Source organism: Hypanus sabinus, chromosome 8 (assembly GCF_030144855.1).
Source record: "Hypanus sabinus isolate sHypSab1 chromosome 8, sHypSab1.hap1, whole genome shotgun sequence".
Classification (NCBI taxonomy): domain Eukaryota; kingdom Metazoa; phylum Chordata; class Chondrichthyes; order Myliobatiformes; family Dasyatidae; genus Hypanus; species Hypanus sabinus.
The window spans coordinates 170,724,723-170,744,778 of NC_082713.1; the positions used below are offsets into that span (position 1 = coordinate 170,724,723).

At 44.7% G+C, this 20,056-nt stretch overlaps 1 protein-coding gene across 4 annotated transcripts in view; it reads left to right on the forward strand.

The window, feature by feature from the left end:
* The window catches only part of gas2l3 (growth arrest-specific 2 like 3), a 57,409-nt gene that overhangs the window by 11,279 nt on the left and 26,074 nt on the right, over positions 1-20,056 (forward strand). For all 4 annotated transcript variants that reach the window (XM_059978562.1, XM_059978565.1, XM_059978566.1 and 1 more), the window contains 4 exons: positions 5,272-5,354; positions 12,303-12,349; positions 15,573-15,738; positions 17,740-17,858. In XM_059978562.1, the coding sequence (XP_059834545.1) occupies positions 12,326-12,349; positions 15,573-15,738; positions 17,740-17,858 (309 nt within the window). In that variant the 5' untranslated portion in view covers positions 5,272-5,354; positions 12,303-12,325. The remainder of the gene's footprint in view (positions 1-5,271; positions 5,355-12,302; positions 12,350-15,572; positions 15,739-17,739; positions 17,859-20,056) is intronic.

Here is a 20,056-nt window from a genome sequence, read left to right on the forward strand (position 1 = left end):
CCAGTTGGGCCGAAGGGCCTGTTTCTATGCTGTATGACTGCTGGCCTCATCAAATGGAAGCTCATTTTTTCTGTCTCCATAAGGCTCCTTAATGTGTTGCATTGTAGATTAATTGGCATTAAATATTGAGGGGGGAATCCCTTTGAGCAGAATGATTTTTGTTACTGATGCCCTCTGTGGTAACTTATATATATATAGTTCCACCACCCATACCGCACGAGGTACCTGGAAGCCTCTGTATTGTAAATATCATTTGCCGTCCCTGATAAAGATGCTGTTTTGGCCATAAAATTGTCGAGTGGTCCTTTTGTAAAGTAGAAGGACCACTCGACAATTTTATGGCCAAAAGAGCATCTTTATCAGGGACGGCAAATGATATTTACAATACAAAGGCTTTCAGGTACCTCGTGCGGTATGGGTGGTGGAACTATACACAATGCACACCGGAAGTACAACCCCGTCAACCCTGGATCCAGCCTCTCGTTACCAACAGCTTCCCCATTAGTATTCAAACAACACACACAAAACACCCTTCAGGACGAAGGGTCTCGGCCCGAAACGTCGACAGCGCTTCTCCCTATAGATGCTGTCCAGCCTGCTGTGTTCCACCAGCATTTTGTGTGTGTTGTTTGAATTTCCAGCATCTGCAGATTTCCTCATGTTTGCCTGATTAGTATTAACGAACTTTTAATAATATTCATATTACAGCACCCTCCATTGATGAGTTCTCCAGGATTTTGTGTGTTGCTTTTGCTGCTAATAGCTACTCAACTTCTGACACAGAACGTAATCAGAGAAGTGGAGGTCATCATTAGATATATCAACCTCTGCCTTTAATATGTTCTTGATTAGTAAAGGCAACAAAGATTACAGGTAGAAGCTAGGAGAATGGGGTAAGGAGAGATAATAAATCAGCCATGATAGAATAGCAGAGCAGACTTGATGGGTTGAATGGCCTAATGCTAATGATCTTGTGGTATTATGAATGGTTATATCTCATTCAGCTTATTGGAGCTTTTCAAACGAGCAAATGTCACTGTCTCAGACTCTCCCTCCTTCCATCTTGTACATGGGCATTTTGCCCACTCATTCTCTAACCCTCGTTCTAAATCAGAGGTAGGTACTCCCTGTTTCTGCTGCTGACTGGCCCCCTTAGTGCTCACCATGCTACTCACTCCTCCCCCCACCCCGCCTGGCAGTGAGAATTAGGGCAGTTTTACCCAGTTGGAGCGAATGAGTGGGGAGAGTGGCAGGTTCGTTGGGACATGTTCCTGTCCACACCCTGGTGTTTCCTAATGAGCCTGGTGTTGACTTGGAATGTTGGACCATAACCATATAACCATATAACAATCACAGCACGGAAACAGGCCATCTCGGCCCTCCTAGTCTGTGCTGAACTCTTAATCTCACCTAGTCCCACCTACCTGCACTCAGCCCATAACCCTCCACTCCTTTCCTGTCCATATACCTATCCAATTTTACCTTAAATGACACAACTGAACTGACCTCTACTACTTCTACAGGAAGCTCATTCCACACAGCTATCCACACAGCTGAGTAAAGAAATACCCCCTCGTGTTTCCCTTAAACTTCTGCCCCCTAACTCTCAAATCATGTCCTCTCGTTTGAATCTCCCCTACTCTCAATGGAAAAAGCCTATTCACGTCAACTCTATCTATCCCTCTCAAAATTTTAAATACCTCGATCAAATCCCCCCTCAACTTTCTACGCTCCAATGAATAGAGACCTAACTTGTTCAACCTTTCTCTGTAACTTAAGTGCCTAAACCCAGATAACATCCTAGTAAATCGTCTCTGCACTCTCTCTAATTTATTGATATCTTTCCTATAATTCGGTGACCAGAACTGCACAAATATTCCAAATTTGGCCTTACCAATGCCTTGTACAATTTTAACATTACATCCCAACTTCTGTACTCAATGCTTTGATTTATAAAGGCCAGCATTCCAAAATCCTTCTTCACCACCCTATCTACATGAGACTCCATCTTCAGGGAACTATGCACTGTTATTCTTAGATCTCTCTGTTCCTCTGCATTCCTCAATGCCCTACCATTTACCCTGTATGTTCTATTTGGATTATTCCTGCCAAAATGTAGAACCTCACACTTCTCAGCATTAAACTCCATCTGCCAACGTTCAGCCCATTCTTCTAACCGGCATAAATCTCCCTGCAAGCTTTGAAAACCCACCTCATTATCCACAACACCTCCTACCTTAGTATCATCGGCATACTTACTAATCCAATTTACCACCCCATCATCCAGATCATTTATGTATATTACAAACAACATTGGGCCCAAAACAGATCCCTGAGGCACCCCGCTAGTCACCGGCCTCCATCCCGATAAACAATTATCCACCACTACTCTCTGGCATCTCCCATCTAGCCACTGTTGAATCCATTTTATTACTCCAGCATTAATACCTAATGACTGAACCTTCTTAACTAACCTTCCATGTGGAACTTTGTCAAAGGCTTTGCTGAAGTCCATATAGACTACATCCACTGCCTTACCCTCATCAACCTTCCTCGTAACTTCTTCAAAAAATTCAATAAGGTTTGTCAAACATGACCTTCCACGCACAAATCCATGCTGGCTACTCCTAATCAGATCCTGTCTATCCAGATAATTATTAATACTATCTCTAAGAATACTTTCCATTAATTTACCCATCACTGATGTCAAACTGACAGGTCTATAATTGCTAGGCTTACTTCTAGAACCCTTTTTAAACAATGGAACCACATGAGCAATACGCCAATCCTCCAGCACAATCCCCGTTTCTAATGACATCTTAAAGATCTCCGTCAGAGCTCCTGCTATTTCTACACAAACTTCCCTCAAGGTCCTGGGGAATATCCTGTCAGGACCCGGAGATTTATCCACTTTTAAATTTCTTAAAAGCGCCAGTACTTCCACCTCTTTAATTGTCAAAGGTTCCATAACTTCCTTACTTGTTTCCCGCACTTTACACAATTCAATATCCTTCTCCTTAGTGAATACCGAAGAGAAGAAATCGTTCAAAATCTCTCCCATCTCCCTCGGCTCCACACATAACTGACCACTCTGATTCTCTAAGGGGCCAATTTTATCCCTCACTATCCTCTTGCTTTTAATATAACTGTAGAAACCTTTCGGATTTACTTTCACCTTATTTGCCAAACCAACCTCGTATCTTTTAGCTTTTCTAATCTCTTTCTTAAGTTTCCTTTTACATTCTTTACATTCCTCGAGCAATTCCTTTACTCCATGCTGCCTATATCTATTGTAGACATCCCTTTTTCCGAACCAAATTTCTAATATCCCTTGAAAACCATGGTGCTTTCAAACCTTTAACCTTTCCTTTCAACCTAACAGGAACATAAAGATTCTGTACCCTCATAATTTCTCCCTTAAATGACCTCCGTTTCTCTATTACATCCTTCCCATAAAACAACTTGACCCAATCCACTCTCTCTAAATCCCTTGGCATCTCCTCAAAGTTAGCCTTTCTCCAATCAAAAATCTCAACTCTAGGTCCTGTCCTGTCCTTCTCCATAATTATATTGAAGCTAATGCTATTGTGATCACTGGACCCGAAGTGCTCCCCAACACATACATCTGTCAGCTGACCTATCGCATTCCCTAACAGGAGATCCAACACTGCCTCATCTCGAGTCGGTACTTCTATGTATTGTTGCAAAAAACTATCCTGCACACATTTCACAAACTCTAAACCATCCAGCCCTTTTACAGAATGAGCTTCCCAGTCCATGTGTGGAAAATTAAAATCTCCCACAATCACCACCTTGTGTTTACTACAAATATCTGCTATCTCCTTACACATTTGCTCTTCCAACTCATGCTCCCCATTAGGTGGCCTATAATACACTCCTATCAGTGTTACTACACCTTTCCCATTCCTCAATTCCACCCAATTAGCCTCCCTGGAGGAGCTCTCTAATCTATCCTTCCAAAGCACCGCCATAAGATTTTCTCGGACAAGCAATGCAACACCTCCTCCTCTGGCCCCTCCTACTCTATCACACCTGAAGCAACTAAATCCAGGAATCTAAGGCATAACAGCAGAATTAGACCAATTGTCCCATCAAGTCATTCTGTGGAATTCGTTGCCACAGATGGCTGTGAGGGGCAAGACTGGGTATATTTAAAGTGCAGGTTGGTCAGTTCTTCATTAGTTAGGGTGTAAAAGGTTACTGGTTGAATGCAGAGAATGGGTTTGAGGGATAATAATCAGCCATGATGGAATGGCAGAGTAGAATTGATGGGCTGAATGGCCTGATTCTGCTCCTATTCCTTGTATCTTATGGAAAATAAATCCTGTCTTCTCCCTCCACAGCCGTCTGTAGCAATGAATTCCACAGATTCACCAACCTCTGGCTGAAGAAATTCCTCCTTGTGTCTGTTCTAAAGGGACGTCCTTGTATTCTGAGGCTGTGCCCTCTAGTCCTAGATCAAATGTTAATACAGATCTATTCATTATGAATGAGGGGGTGTACTGATCACAGAATAATGGTTTTAACTAGAACAGCAGTGTTTCTATTCCTCCTTGTGGACGTTTTGCCTGCGATGGGTGTAGTTGCTGCGTCTCTCTGCCCTCACTGAGCCCAGGATTTGGACTGTATACTGGCTGTTAACGGGCAGGGAGATTGTGCCTGGGTTCTCGGCCACGGCTCCCAGCCCCTCAAGGCTCCACCGCACCCCAGCAGCTCCGCGCTGCACTCAGTCGTGGCTGAGGCAAAATGACCCTTGTGCTGTTCCCTTGATGTAAGGCAGGGGAGAATTTTTATTTTGCTTTAGCGATATACTGCGGATTAGGGGAGTAGTCTCTTCCAGCCCTTTGATCCAGACTGCCAGTAACCCACTGATTTATCCATAGCCTTATCACGGGACGATTTGCAATGATCAACTTAACTATTAACTGTTACGTTTGGGAGCAAACCAGAACACTCAGAGAAGCCTACACGTTCACGTGAAGGAAGTACAAACTCTGCAGAGGATGCTGGGATTGAACTCTGGCAATTACAGCTGTAATGGTGTTGCAGTAACCGCTACATTGCTGTGGATTCAAGTTTTTGCCTCAGCTTCATGGTGGGTCAGACCAGAGCTTGGCTGGAGCCTCAGGAGCTTGGTGGTGGGCCGGTAGTTCTAGGTTCTAGTTTGTAGACTGCTACTCACATTTTGCATATGCAAATATATGGAAATGTACCTGCTGGGTAAGTGTAACACAGGTTTTTAAATTTCAGGAGGGTTTTTCAACAGAACTGTCAGTCCCAGAGATGGTGCCAGCTTTAACAAATCTCTTATAAAGACTTCTGCCTTTCAGTTGGTAAGTACTGTACTATGAACTATCTCTGTTGAGTGTCCTGCCCACGTCACCGTCACCCAGTCAGTTTGTTCACTCTGTAGCTCTTGTTCGCTTGGTTGTGTAGGGTGTCCCTCACCCTCGTCTGCCTCTGTTTGTCCGGTTCCCTGACTCGCTTGGTTGTGTAGGGTGTCCCTCACCCCCGTCTGCCTCTGTTTGTCCGGTTCCCTGACTCGCTTGGTTGTGTAGGGTGTCCCTCACCCCCGTCTGCCTCTGTTTGTCCGGTTCCCTGACTCAATCTTAATTCCCTGTTAATGTGGTCTTAGCTCTGAGAAGCAGCTCTCTGATTACTCCTCGTCCTGTTGAAAACAGAGCAGTAAGCACAGTCCCCAAGGCATTATACTGACCTTTTAACTTGCTTTAAGATCAAACTAACTCTTCCCTCCTGCATAGCCATCTATGTACCTATCAAAGAGTCTCTTAAATGTCCCTACTGTATCTGCCTCTACCACCACCCCGGTAGAGTGTTCCAGACACTCACCATTCTGTGTCAAATGTCGACCCCTGACATCCTCCCTGTATTTCACTCCAATCACCAATTATGCTCTCTCATGTTAGTTATCCCCACCCTAGGAAAAAGTCTCTGGCTGTCCACTCTATCTATGCCTCTGATCATCTTGTACACCTCTATCAAGTCACCTTTCACCTTCCCTCACTCCAAAGAGAAAAGCCTTAGCTTTTTTCTAATCTAGACAGCATCCTGGTATATCTCTGCACTCTCTCTAAAGCTTCCACATCTTTCCTCACCTCTCAACAATTCTCCTTGGACAGTTCCTGCAAACCCACTCCCAGTGCTTCTTGCGGCAGGTTCAGTCACCGCCTGGTGAAAACCATTTCACTACCTTTCAGATTTGTTCCAGCCTTGGTAAAAGAGGAGAGAGCTTAAACCATTTTCATCTAATGAACTTGTTTTCAAACCTTTCAAATTGTTTTCACAATTTGACCTATAATCTGTGGAATGTAGAAAGTGGGAGCAACAATCAATCATTCGGCCCTTCAAACTTGCTCAATTCAAAATGTACCCTTGGCGGTGCTTCATCTGTATCAATATCTTATTGCCAAATCTCTCTTGTGAATAGAGATCTGTAGTCCATGCTGACCATTGCATCCTTTTGCATGTCTCAGTTACCTGTATTCAACCCATAAGCCTTCCCACCCCTTCTCTCCATTTACCTACCTGAATGCTGTTTAAATGCTGCAATCTTCCTCAAAAGCAGTGACTTGATCTGCATCATCTTTTGTGGTTAACAATTCCACAGGTTCACAACTCGTCAAAGGATATGGGGTTGAGAGGGATAATAAATCAGCCATGATGGAATGGTGGAGCAGACTTGATGGGCTGAATGGCCTAATTCTGCTCTTGTTGATGGTCCTATGGTCTTGTGTCAGTGAAGAATCAGAACCAGGTTTAATATCACCGGATTATGTCATGAAATTTGTGATTTTTGCAGCAGCAGTACATTGCAGTACATAATTATAAAAACTATAAACTACAATGAGAAATATATAAAAACATTAATTAAGTTGCACAAAAATAGTGAGGTAGAGTTCATGGGTTCATTGTCCATTCAGGGTGAGTATCAGTGCATTAGGGAATTGCAGCCAGCAGGGTGAGTATCAGTGCATTAGGGAATTGTAGCCAGCAGGGTGAGTATCAGTGCATTTAGGGAATTGCAGCCAGCAGGGTGAGTATCAGTGCATTAGGGAATTGCAGCCAGCAGGGTGAGTATCAGTGCATTAGGGAATTGCAGCCAGCAGGGTGAGTATCAGTGCATTAGGGAATTGTAGCCAGCAGGGTGAGTATCAGTGCATTAGGGAATTGTAGCCAGCAGGGTGAGTATCAGTGCATTAGGGAATTGCAGCCAGCAGGGTGAGTATCAGTGCATTAGGGAATTGTAGCCAGCAGGGTGAGTATCAGTGCATTTAGGGAATTGCAGCCAGCAGGGTGAGTATCAGTGCATTAGGGAATTGTAGCCAGCAGGGTGAGTATCAGTGCATTAGGGAATTGCAGCCAGCAGGGTGAGTATCAGTGCATTAGGGAATTGCAGCCAGCAGGGTGAGTATCAGTGCATTAGGGAATTGTAGCCAGCAGGGTGAGTATCAGTGCATTTAGGGAATTGCAGCCAGCAGGGTGAGTATCAGTGCATTAGGGAATTGTAGCCAGCAGGGTGAGTATCAGTGCATTAGGGAATTGCAGCCAGCAGGGTGAGTATCAGTGCATTAGGGAATTGTAGCCAGCAGGGTGAGTATCAGTGCATTAGGGAATTGTAGCCAGCAGGGTGAGTATCAGTGCATTAGGGAATTGCAGCCAGCAGGGTGAGTATCAGTGCATTAGGGAATTGTAGCCAGCAGGGTGAGTATCAGTGCATTAGGGAATTGCAGCCAGCAGGGTGAGTATCAGTGCATTTAGGGAATTGTAGCCAGCAGGGTGAGTATCAGTGTATTAGGGAATTGTAGCCAGCAGGGTGAGTATCAGTGCATTTAGGGAATTGTAGCCAGCAGGGTGAGTATCAGTGCATTAGGGAATTGTAGCCAGCAGGGTGAGTATCAGTGTATTAGGGAATTGTAGCCAGCAGGGTGAGTATCAGTGCATTAGGGAATTGCAGCCAGCAGGGTGAGTATCAGTGCATTAGGGAATTGCAGCCAGCAGGGTGAGTATCAGTGCATTTAGGGAATTGCAGCCAGCAGGGTGAGTATCAGTGCATTAGGGAATTGCAGCCAGCAGGGTGAGTATCAGTGCATTAGGGAATTGTAGCCAGCAGGGTGAGTATCAGTGCATTAGGGAATTGCATCCAGCAGGGTGAGTATCAGTGCATTTAGGGAATTGCAGCCAGCAGGGTGAGTATCAGTGCATTAGGGAATTGCAGCCAGCAGGGTGAGTATCAGTGCATTAGGGAATTGCAGCCAGCCGGGTGAGTATCAGTGCATTTAGGGAATTGCAGCCAGCAGGGTGAGTATCAGTGCATTAGGGAATTGCAGCCAGCAGGGTGAGTATCAGTGCATTAGGGAATTGTAGCCAGCAGGGTGAGTATCAGTGCATTAGGGAATTGCATCCAGCAGGGTGAGTATCAGTGCATTTAGGGAATTGCAGCCAGCAGGGTGAGTATCAGTGCATTAGGGAATTGTAGCCAGCAGGGTGAGTATCAGTGCATTAGGGAATTGCAGCCAGCAGGGTGAGTATCAGTGCATTAGGGAATTGCAGCCAGCAGGGTGAGTATCAGTGCATTTAGGGAATTGCAGCCAGCAGGGTGAGTATCAGTGCATTAGGGAATTGCAGCCAGCAGGGTGAGTATCAGTGCATTAGGGAATTGCAGCCAGCAGGGTGAGTATCAGTGCATTAGGGAATTGCATCCAGCAGGGTGAGTATCAGTGCATTTAGGGAATTGTAGCCAGCAGGGTGAGTATCAGTGCATTTAGGGAATTGTAGCCAGCAGGGTGAGTATCAGTGCATTTAGGGAATTGTAGCCAGCAGGGTGAGTATCAGTGCATTAGGGAATTGTAGCCAGCAGGGTGAGTATCAGTGCATTTAGGGAATTGTAGCCAGCAGGGTGAGTATCAGTGCATTAGGGAATTGTAGCCAGCAGGGTGAGTATCAGTGCATTTAGGGAATTGTAGCCAGCAGGGTGAGTATCAGTGCATTAGGGAATTGTAGCCAGCAGGGTGAGTATCAGTGTATTAGGGAATTGTAGCCAGCAGGGTGAGTATCAGTGTATTACGGATGCAGAATCAAAAAGGGTAGTAAATACAGCACTCAAAGTGTTACGTCTCAATACACAGCATATATTTTAAAAAAACAAGGTGGATTATTTTGTTGTGTTTGTACAGATGGTCGGCTATGACGTGGCCATCACTGAATTGTGGCTGAAGGATGGTTGTAGTTGGGAGTTGAGTGTCTAAAGTTGCATGTTGTTCTGGAGACAGAGGAAGATGGGCAGAGGGGGTGGCGTGGTTCTGCTGGTAAAGAATGGAATTAAATCAGTAGATAGATATGACATAGGATTGAAAGGTGTTGAATCCTTGTAGGTTGAGTTAAGAAACTGCAAGGTTAAAAAAAGGCAGTTAAATACAGACATCCAAACAGTAGCTGGGATGTCGACTACAAATTACAACAGGAAATAGAAAAGGTGTGTCAAGATTGGGAAAATCAGATTGGTAATGGATCTCAAGAGCATGAATTTGTTGAATACCTGTGAGATGGGTTTTTTTTTAGAGCAGTTGGTTGTTGAGCCTACTAGGAGATCAGCTATACTGGATTGGGGGTTATTTGATGAACAGGAGGTGATTAGGGAGTTTACGAGAACCCTTAGGAGGCAGTGATGACAATAAGATTGAGTTCAACTTGGAAATTTGATAGGGAGTAACTAAGGACTGAAGTAGTGGAGTAAATGAAATTACAGTGGTATGAGAGAGGAGTTGGCCAAAGTAAATTGGAAGGAGCTGCTGGCAGGGATGTCAGCAGAGCAGTAATAGCGTACATTTCTAGGGAAAATGAGGAAAGTACGGGATAGATGTATTCCAAAAATAAATAAATACTCAAACGGCAAGATAGAACAAACTTGGCTAACAAGGGAAGTCAAAGCTAATGTAAAAGCAAAAGAGAGGGCATACAAAAAAGCAAAAATTAGTGGGAAGATGGAGGATTGGGAAGCTTTTAAAATCGTACAGAGAATCATTAGGAGTGAAAAGATGAAACATGAAAGCAAGCTAATATCAAGGTGGATAGGAAAAGCTTTTCAAGTGTATTTTTAAAAAAAAAAGTGAGATGGGTGGATATAGGACCATTAGAAAATGAGGCTGGAGAAGTAATAATGGGGGCCAAGGAGACAGCAGATGAACTGAATGAATACATTGCTAGTGTCTTCCACAGTGAAGGTGTGAGGGAAGAGAAGTGAGTGCAGTTGCTATTACAAAGGAGAAACTACTTAAAAAGCTGAAAGACCTACGGATGTATAAGTCACCTGGATCAGGTGAATTGCACCTTAGGGTTCTGAAGGAGGTAGCAGTAGAGATTGTGGAGGCATTAGCAATAATCTCTCAGAATCATTGTACTCTGGCATGGTTCAGAAGGACTAGAAAGCTGCAAATGTCACTCCACTCTTTAAGAAAGGAGAAAAGCACCAAAAGGAAAATTGTATACTGGTTAGCCTGACCTCAGTGGTTGGGAAGATGGTGGAGTCAATTGTTAAGGATGAAGTGATGGAGTATTTGGTGACACAGGACAAGATAGGACAAAGTCAGCATGGTCTCCTAAAGGGAAAATCTTGCCTGATGAACCTGTTGGAATTCTTTGAGGAGATTACAAGGGTAGATAAAGGGGATATAGTGGATGTTGTATATTTGGACTTTCAGAAGACTTTTGACAAGGGACCACGCATGAGGCTGCTTACCAAGTTAAGAGCCCATGGTATTACAGGAAAGTTACTGGCATCGTTAGAGCACTGGCTGATTGGTAGGAGGCAGTGAGTGGGAATAAAAGGATCCTGTTCTCTTTGGCTGACAGTGACTAGTGTTCCTCAAGGGTTGGCATTGGGACCACTTGTTTTTCTGCTGTATATCAATGATTTGGATGATGGAACGATGGCTTTGTTGCTGAGTTTGCAGATGATACAAAGATTGGGGGAGGGAAAGGTGGTGTTAAAGAAACATGAAGGCTGAAGGAGGATTTGGACAGATTAGGAGAATGGGCAAGAAAGTGGTAAATGAAATACAATGTTGGAAAATGCACTTTTGTAGAAAAAATAAATGTGCAGACTATTTTCTAAACGGGGAGAAAATCCAGCAATCTGTGATGCGAGGAGACTTGGGAGTCTTGTGCAGGACACCCAAAAGGTTAACTTGCAGGTTGAGCTGGTGGTGTGGAAGGGAAGTGCCATGTTAGCATTCATTTCAAGAGGTCTAGAACCCAAGAGCAGAGATGTGATGCTGAGGGTTTACCTTGTGCATTGTGAACAGTTTTGGGCTCTTCATCGAAGAAAAGATGTGCTGGCATTGGAGAGGGTCCAGAGGCGGTTCACATGGATGATTCCAGGAATGAAATGGTGATCATATCAGGAATGTTTTATGTCTCTGGGTCTGTACTCACTGGAATTCAGAAGGATTTGGGGGAATCTCATTGAAACCTTTTGAATGTTGAAAGACCTAGACAGAGTAGATGTGGAAAAGATATTTCCCATTGTGGGAGAGTCTGGGGCAAGAGGGCATAGTCTCAGGATAGAGGGGTGCTCTTCAAAACAGAGATGCAGAGAAATTTCTTTAGCCAGAGGGTGGTGAATTTGTGGAATTTATTACCACAGACATTTGTGGAGGCCAGGCTGTTGGATGTATTTAAGGTGGAAATTAATAGACTCTTGATTTGCTGTGGCATCAAAGGTTACGGGGAGAAGGCCGGGGAATGGGGCTGAGGAGGGGATAAAAGGATCAACTGTGATTGAATGGTGGAGCAGCCTCGATGGGCCAGATGGCCTAATTCTGCTCCTATGTTTTATGGTCTGGTAAGAAGGTGTTCCTGAATTGTTAAGTGTGTATCTTTAGGGTTCTGTAGATGGCAGCCATGAGAAGGGGGCATATCCTGGGTGATAGGGATCCTTAATGGTTGATGCCACCTTTTTGAGGCATTGCTGTGGAAGCTAGTGCTCACGTTGGAGTTGGCTGAATTTGCAACTTACTGAGATGGGGAGAGGTGCCCTGTTTAATATGGTGACCCTTCAGCCCCAAATTTAGAGCTTTGCAGCCAGAAGCAATCTCCCAACCCTGTCAGTGCACTAAATATCATGCATCGCAGTGAAATGCCTTCTCAAGCCCTGTCAGTGCACTGTGGTCTGCCAAGCCCAGACATGGTGAATGTGTGGTGGACCCAAAAGGTGATAATTCTGCTGTCAATGCTACTCTGATATCTTTTGTTTTAACTTTTAGGAAGAGACATCGCTGAAGGAACAATGGCTCTGCAGAAAGGTCTTCGGGTAAAGTTGCTTTCTTCACTCCGTTATTTGTCAGATGAAATGTACAATACTTTAAGAGTGGAACTGTCAGCTTTTAAGTTGGGGTATTTTATTTAGAGGTACTGGCCCTTCTGGCCCAATGATTCCGAGCCGCCCAATTACACCCATGTGATCAATAAACCTACTAACCCATACATCTTTGGAATGTGAGAGGAAACCGGAGCACCCGGAGGAAACTCACACAGTCACATGGAAAACATACAAGCTCCTTACAGACAGCAGCAGAAACTAAACCCTGATTGGTGATCGCTGGTGCTGTAATGTGATTGTGCTACAAAGTGCTGGAGGAGCACAGTGGATCAGGCAGCATCCATGGGGGTGAAAATACAGTCAATGTATTGGATCAAGACCTTTCACCTGTCCCTCCCTCTGCAAATGGATCTTTATCAGGATCAAAAATAACATCTCACTGTCAGTCAACACCCACTCACTTCGAGGACATGTACACTCTACATCCATAGCTACGTGGCAAGGCACAGATCAAATGGCATCTATAATTCCTGGTATGGAGGCGGGCACTGCAGAAAAAAAGCTGGAGGAAGTTGTAAACTCAGCCAGTTCCATCATGAATGTTGGCCTCCCCAGCGTCAAGAAGGAGGCATCCATCATTAAGGTTGCTTGTCATCCAGGGCATGGCCTTTTCTAGTTACAGACATCGAGAGGAGGTTCAGGAGCCTGAAGTTCCCCACCCAGTATTTTAAGAAAAGTTTTTGCCCCTCTACCATTAGATTTCTGAATGGTCAGTGAACCTATGAAAACTACCTTTTTTATAAACACAATAGTTCTGCAGATGCTGGAAATCTTGAGAAACACAGACAAAATGCTGGAGTTACTTAGCAAGTCAAGCAGCGTCTATGGGGGGAATAAACAGTTGATATTTCCTTGTTATTCCTATTTTGCATTATTTATCTTTTTGTAACTTATAGTAATTACAATGTCTTGTACCGTTGCCACAAATTTCATGACATGTAATTGATAATAAATCTGGACCCTTCATCCAGTCCATCTGCAGGGTCTCAAACTGAAACATTGACTGGCCATTTCCTCCTACTGATGTTGATAAACTTCATAGTGCCTTGTGTTGTTGTAGAGTCATAGAACAGAAATGGGCCCTCTGACCCATCTCGTCCATGCCGAATCTGCCTAGTCCCCTCAACCCACACCTGGACCACAGCCCTCCATACCCCTCCCATCCAAATTTCTCATAAATGCTGAACTTGAACCTGAATCCACCAGTTACACTGGCAGCTTGCTCTACACTCTCACCACCATGTGAGTAAAGAGATCCCCTCTCATGCTCCCTTTAAATATTTCACCTTTCACCATTAATCCATGAGCTCTAGTTATAGTTTCACCCAACCTCAGTGAAAAAGATCTGCTTATATTTACCCTCTTCCCCCCATAATTTTATATACTATCATAATTGTGTATATCTCTATCATATCGCCCTTCTTTCTTCTACGCTCTAGGGAATGAAATCCTATCCTATTTAACTTTTCCCTGTAACTTGGGTCCTGGCAACATCTTTGTAAATGTTCTCTGCACTCTTTCAATCTTATTGATATCTTTCCTGCAGTCGGTGACCTGGACTGCAAATAATACTTTGTATTGTTCTCAGCCATTAAGATGGCTGGAGGCTGTTGCTGTTTCTGTACTGATGTGGTTTTCAGGGTTATCCAGAGTTCCTGGTTGAAGGGAAGACCAGGAACAGGACTGACACACACTAGCATAAGGAATAGTAACAGTAGAAGGCCATTTGTCCCCTTCTGCCTGCTGGGCCTGATCAGCTTAACACGTTTTATGCACATTTTGAGCAGAATGGAATAGGCACGTCATCACCCACCACAACCTGACCCATAGATAAATTGGGCCCAGATGGCGTCCTTTGATCCTGCACAGATTATCAGGCAAAGGTATTTGCAGACATCTCAAGCCTCTCCTTGTTTGGTTCCCTCCTGCTTTAAGAAGACCACAGTCATCTGGGTGCAAGGTAATGTGCCCCAACAGCTATCACCCATCAAGGAGTGCTTTGAGAGGCACTCATCAACCTCTGCCTCCCAGGCATTAACCTACTGCTAAACAGGTCTACAGCAGACGCTAGCTCCCTAGTTATGTACTCATTTCTGGAGTGTCTAGACAGTGAAGATGCCTACAGCACATTAGACTAAAGTTTAGTGGTTACAGTTCCATCTTCAATACTATAATTCCAAGCAAACTCATCACCAGACGCCAGACCCTGAGAGTCAATTCTCCCTCTGCACTAGATCTTTGACTTTTTCACTAACAGACCATAATCTTTAAGAACAGACAGCAATATCTCTGCTGTGATATCCTCAACACTGGCACACCACCAGGCTGTGTCCTCAGCTCTCTATTCTACTCCACACCCTGTATACTCATGACTGTGTGCCCTGATTCTGCTCTAACTTTATCTACAAGTTTGCAGATGATGCCACTGTAGTGGGCCGTATCCCAAAAAATGATTCATTGATGTAGACGAAGAATATCGAGGTTAGAGAAATGGTATCATCACAATATCCCCCCCCCCACCCCCTTAATGACAACAAAAGAGCTGGTCTTTGACTTCAGGACGTGGTGATGGTATGTATGCTTCTGTCTACATCAAATTTCACCTTCAAATTTCTAGGGGTGAACATCACCAATTGTCTTAGTCCAAATACGTAGGCACTGAGGTCGAGAAAGCTCATGAATGCCTCTACTTCCATATTAGCCTGTAGAAATTGGGCATGTCCCCTTTGGCCATTACCAAATTTTATTGATTCACCACAGAAAACATCCTATCTGGATGCATGAGAGCTTGGTATGGCAACTGCTCTGCCGTGACTGTACGAAACTGCAGAGGATTGTGGACACAATTCAGCACATGGTGTAAACCACAGTCTCTGCCTACACTTCCCAATAGCAGCCAGTGTACCCTCACCCACTCCAGACGTTCTCTCTTATCCCCTCTCCCAATACACATTCATGTTTTTGGTGTAAGGCCCTTTAACAGAACGGTTTCTCCCTCCACAGCAGTCACCCAACCCGCCAAGAGTTTTCACCATTCTCTGTTCATATTTCGGATTTTCAGTGCCTGCAAAGGGCAAATCAAATAATCGTAAATCTCTATGTAACCTCTGTTCTTTTTGTCTCACCCCACCCCCACACTTCTCTCTCTCCACAGATGTGGTTTGGTGATGAGCCTTCATGCTCGCGGAGTCCATTGACTCCAAGACACGGGCCAGGACTCTCAGACGTTTCGCAATACGACCAGTGGCTGGCTGTTCGACACGAGGCTACACTGGTGCCAATGCAGGAAGACCTGTCTATCTGGCTGAGCAGCCTGCTTGGTGAGGTTCTCTTTGTCCCCAGCGCCATGCAGACAGAGGATGAATGCTCTTAAATAAGGCTCATTGTTATCTGCTTGTCTGGTTACATACAGTATGTTGGAGTCTGAAGTAGAAACAGAAAACCTATAGCACAATACAGGCCCTTCGGCCCACAAAGCTGCGCCGAACATGTCCTTACCTTAGAAATTACCCATAGCCCTCTATTTTTCGGAGCTCCATGTACCAGGAGCCTCTTAAATACTCTAGCATATCCACCTTCACCACTGTCGCTGGAAGCCCATTCCACACACTCAGCACTCTGTTTTTTAAACTTACCCCTGCTTTAACCAAGTGGCCTGTGAACCCCAAGGTGGGACCCCCTGGTTTAAGGTGAGAGATGATAATTGCAAAGGAGATGTGAGGGGCAATTTTTTTTACCCCCCCCAGGAAATAAATGTGTCCCTCTCATCTCCTTAATAAATTACCATTTCTCACCTTAAGCCAGGGGTTCCCACCTGGAGTTCATGGGCCACTTGGTTAATGGTAGGGGTCCGTGGTTTAGAGAGGGTGGGGAACACCTGCCTTAAATGCACGCCCCTGGGGAAATATCTGTGACTACCTATTCTGTCTATGCCCCTTATATAGACTACTCTTAAGGTCACCGCTCAGCCTCCTACATTCTTGTCAGAAATCAAACATCCAATCTAATCTCTCCGTATAACTACAGTCCTCTGGGTGCTTTTCCATTTTGTCACGTTGGTTGTAGGTTCATCTTGTGTGCAGTTTTTCTCTTGATTCTTTTGTGTTTCTTGCTACCTATTGTGTATGCCCACAAGAAAGTGAATTGTAGGGTTGTACGTGGCGATATATGTACTTTGATCATTTTGAGCATTTTTTAATTATTTGAATGCAGACCATTTAGATGAGTAAATGGTGTTGCAGTAAATTAGCACTCTGAATCCATTCAACACACAAAAAGCTGGAGGAACTCTGCTGGCCAGGCAGCATCTATGGACAAGAGTCCAGTCGACATTTCAGGTCAAAACCCTTCAGCAAGGCTGGGGGAGAAAATGATGAGTAGATTAAAAGGTGGGGGGAGGGAAGGGAACAATCTCCAATGGGATCCCACCACAAAGCACATCTTTCCCTCCCCCCAGCTTTCTGCTTTCCACAGGGATTAGAGCTCTCTTGTCCATTTGTCCCTCCCCACTGGTCTCCCTCCTGGCAATTATCCTTGCAAGTGTAACAAGTGCTACACCTGCCCCTACACCACCTCACTCACTACCATTCAGGGCCCCAAAGAGTTCTTTCAGGTGAGGCGACACTTCACCTGTGAGTCTGTTGGGGCTGTATACTGTGTCCCGTGCTCTCAGTGTGGCCTCCTGTATATCAGTGAGACCTGATGGAGATTTGGAGACCACTTCAGCAAGAACCTACACTCTGTCCACCAGAAAAATCAGGATCTCCCAACGGACACCCATTTTAATTTCACTTGCTATTCCCATTCTGATATGTCCATCCATGGCCTCCTCTACTGTCGCAATGAGGCCACGTTCAGGTTGGAGGAACAACACCTTGTATTTCGTTTGGGTACTCCAACCTGATGGCATGAACATTGATTTCTCAAACTTCCAGTAATGCCTCAACCCATCTCTCACCTTATCTCCTTGCCTGCCCATCACCTCCCCCTGATTCTCCTCTTACCCTCCCCACCTCTTTCTTCCTCGGCTTTCTGACTTCTGTCAGATTCCTCTTCTCCAGCACTGTATCTCTTCCACCAATTGGCTTTGTAGCTCTGTTTCACCTATCACCCTGTGTTTCTCATTCCCCTCCCCCCACCTTTTAAATCTACTCTGCTTTTTTCTCCAGTCCTGCTGAAGGGCCTCGGCCCAAAACGTTGATTGTACTCGTTTCCAGAGATGCTGCCCGGCCTGCTGAGTTCCTCCAGCATTTTGTATGTTGCTTGGATTACAGCATCTGCAGATTTTCCCTTGTTTGGCCCTGAATCCATTTGTGTTTCAGGAAAGAAGTTGAGACCAGAGAATTTCATGGAGGAACTCGACAATGGCGTAGTACTCTGCAAGCTGGTCACGTTTCTCCAAAAGAAAGTGAAAGAATGCGGGAATCTGGAGAACAAGGAGGTGAGTGCACTTTCAACCCTGGAGTTCACAAGTGTGATTCTCACGGTTCAATCTCCGTATCATCTTGTGTTCCTGTCTTTAATGTCATAAAAGCATAGAAAACCTACAGCACAATACAGGCCTTTCGGCCCATGATGCTGTGCCAAACGTGCACGCACTTTAGAAATTACCTAGGTTTACCCACAGCCCTCTATTTTTCTGAGCTCCATGTACCTGTCCAGGAGTTTCTTAAAACACTCTATTGTTTCCGCCTCCATCACTGTCGCTGGCAGCCCATTCCATGCACTCACCACTCTCTGCGCTTATATATAAAAAAACTTAGCCTGACATCTCCTCTGTATCTACTTCCAAGCACCTTAAAACTATGCCCTCTCTCGGTCATTTTAGCCCTGGGAAAAAGCCTCTGATTGTCCACAATGCCTCTCATCATCTTGTACACCTCTATTGGGTAACCTCTCATCCTCTGTCATTCCAAGGAGAAAAGGCAAAGTTCGCGCAACCTTTTCTCATGATACATGCCCCCCAATCCAGGCAGAATCCTTGTAAATCTCCTCTGTACCCTCTCTATAGCTTCCACATCCTCCCTGTAGTGAGGCAACCAGAACTGAGCAGTGTACTCTAAGTGGGGTCCTATATAATTTCCAGTATACTGTCATTTCCAGTACACAAGTGAAAAGGAGAACAAAATAATTGTTACTCTGGATCTGATGCTGCACCAGAAACCACAACAAGATAAAGACACAATAATAAAAAGAACACTCCACTATAAATAAAAATACATAAGATAGTTTTTATACACAAAGCGTATGTCCATAAAGTGACGCTAGGCACAGGAGTGTCTACGTAAGGTGACTGACAGGAAATGATAAGGTAGTGATGGTAGGGAGTGTGGAGGGGTGGGTTCGTGGGTGGAGGTGTTGATCAGCCTCACTGCTTGGAGAGAGTTGAATCTTTGCTTGTTACCTATTACACAATTCTCTGTAAACTTGTAACTGTGCAGGGAAGTCCCAGGAGATTGGAAATTTCTGAGATATTCAAACCACCCCATCTTGCACCAACAATCATTTCAGTGTCAAGGTCCCCGAGACCAGATTTCTTCCCCATTCTGATGATTGGTCTGAATAGCAACTAAACCCCCTGACCATGTCTGCGTGCTTTTATATACTGAGCTGCTGCCACATGGTTGGCTGATTAAATATTTGCATTAATAAGGAGGTGAACAGCCACTGAGTGTTTATTGAGGTGCAGAGGGAAAAACTTTGCTTTGTATTCCTTCTACACAGATCAATTCATTCTAACAGTGATTGTGGTAGTACAGAATGCAGAATAAAGTGTTACAGTTAGAGAGAAGGTGCAGTGCAGGTAGTAGTGTGATGACTCCAGTTGAGTATGATGTTCTCCTGAGGGGTTGTCCTCGGGTGGCTGTGGAGGCTGATCCGGGATTCACATATTCTGCAGCAGTGTGGACATGAATAAGTGCTGTTTCTGGTTAGTGGTTGGGTCTTTTAGTTGCTCAGTTCCCCCTTTTGCAGCAGACACTATGGCACAGTGGAGGTCATTCTCAGGTAGCACAGCTCCCTATTGAACAGGTTTCGTCCAGATGCATCCCGGTTTTGAAATGTGATGTTGTTCCTTCAGGCTGACTTTGATGTCATCTTGGAAGTGTTTTCTTTGCCCAGCAGAGGCTCGCTAACCTTCGTTCAGCTGGGAGTAAAGAATCTGATTGGGCAGATGTGAGTTAGACATCTGGTGACATGATCCATGGCCTATCCATCAGAGTTGGTGGTGGTGGTATTCATGTTGACCTCCTCCAGTACACTGGTGTGACTGTGTCTGTCCTTCCAGCTAATCCTCAAAGCTGCAGGTAGACAGAAAGGAGCCAGAACATAACGAGGTGGATTGTGAGGTCAAGAGTCTATCTTATCATACTAGTGAACAGTTTGTGAGTCTGATAACAAGCTGTCCTTCAGCCTGGTGGGATGTGTTTTCAGGCTTTTGTATCTTCTGTATGACGAGAGGGGGGTGAAGAGAGAATGTCCAGGATGGGAGGGGTCTTTGATTATGCTGGCTGCTTTACCAAGGCAGCAGGATGTTGCTCCGCAGAACTCCATTCCATCTTTCCTGATATTCTAATCAACTCATAGTTAAAACTTGGTTGGCTGTAGTTCAGATGACTGATTAAAGGGAAATGATTTGCA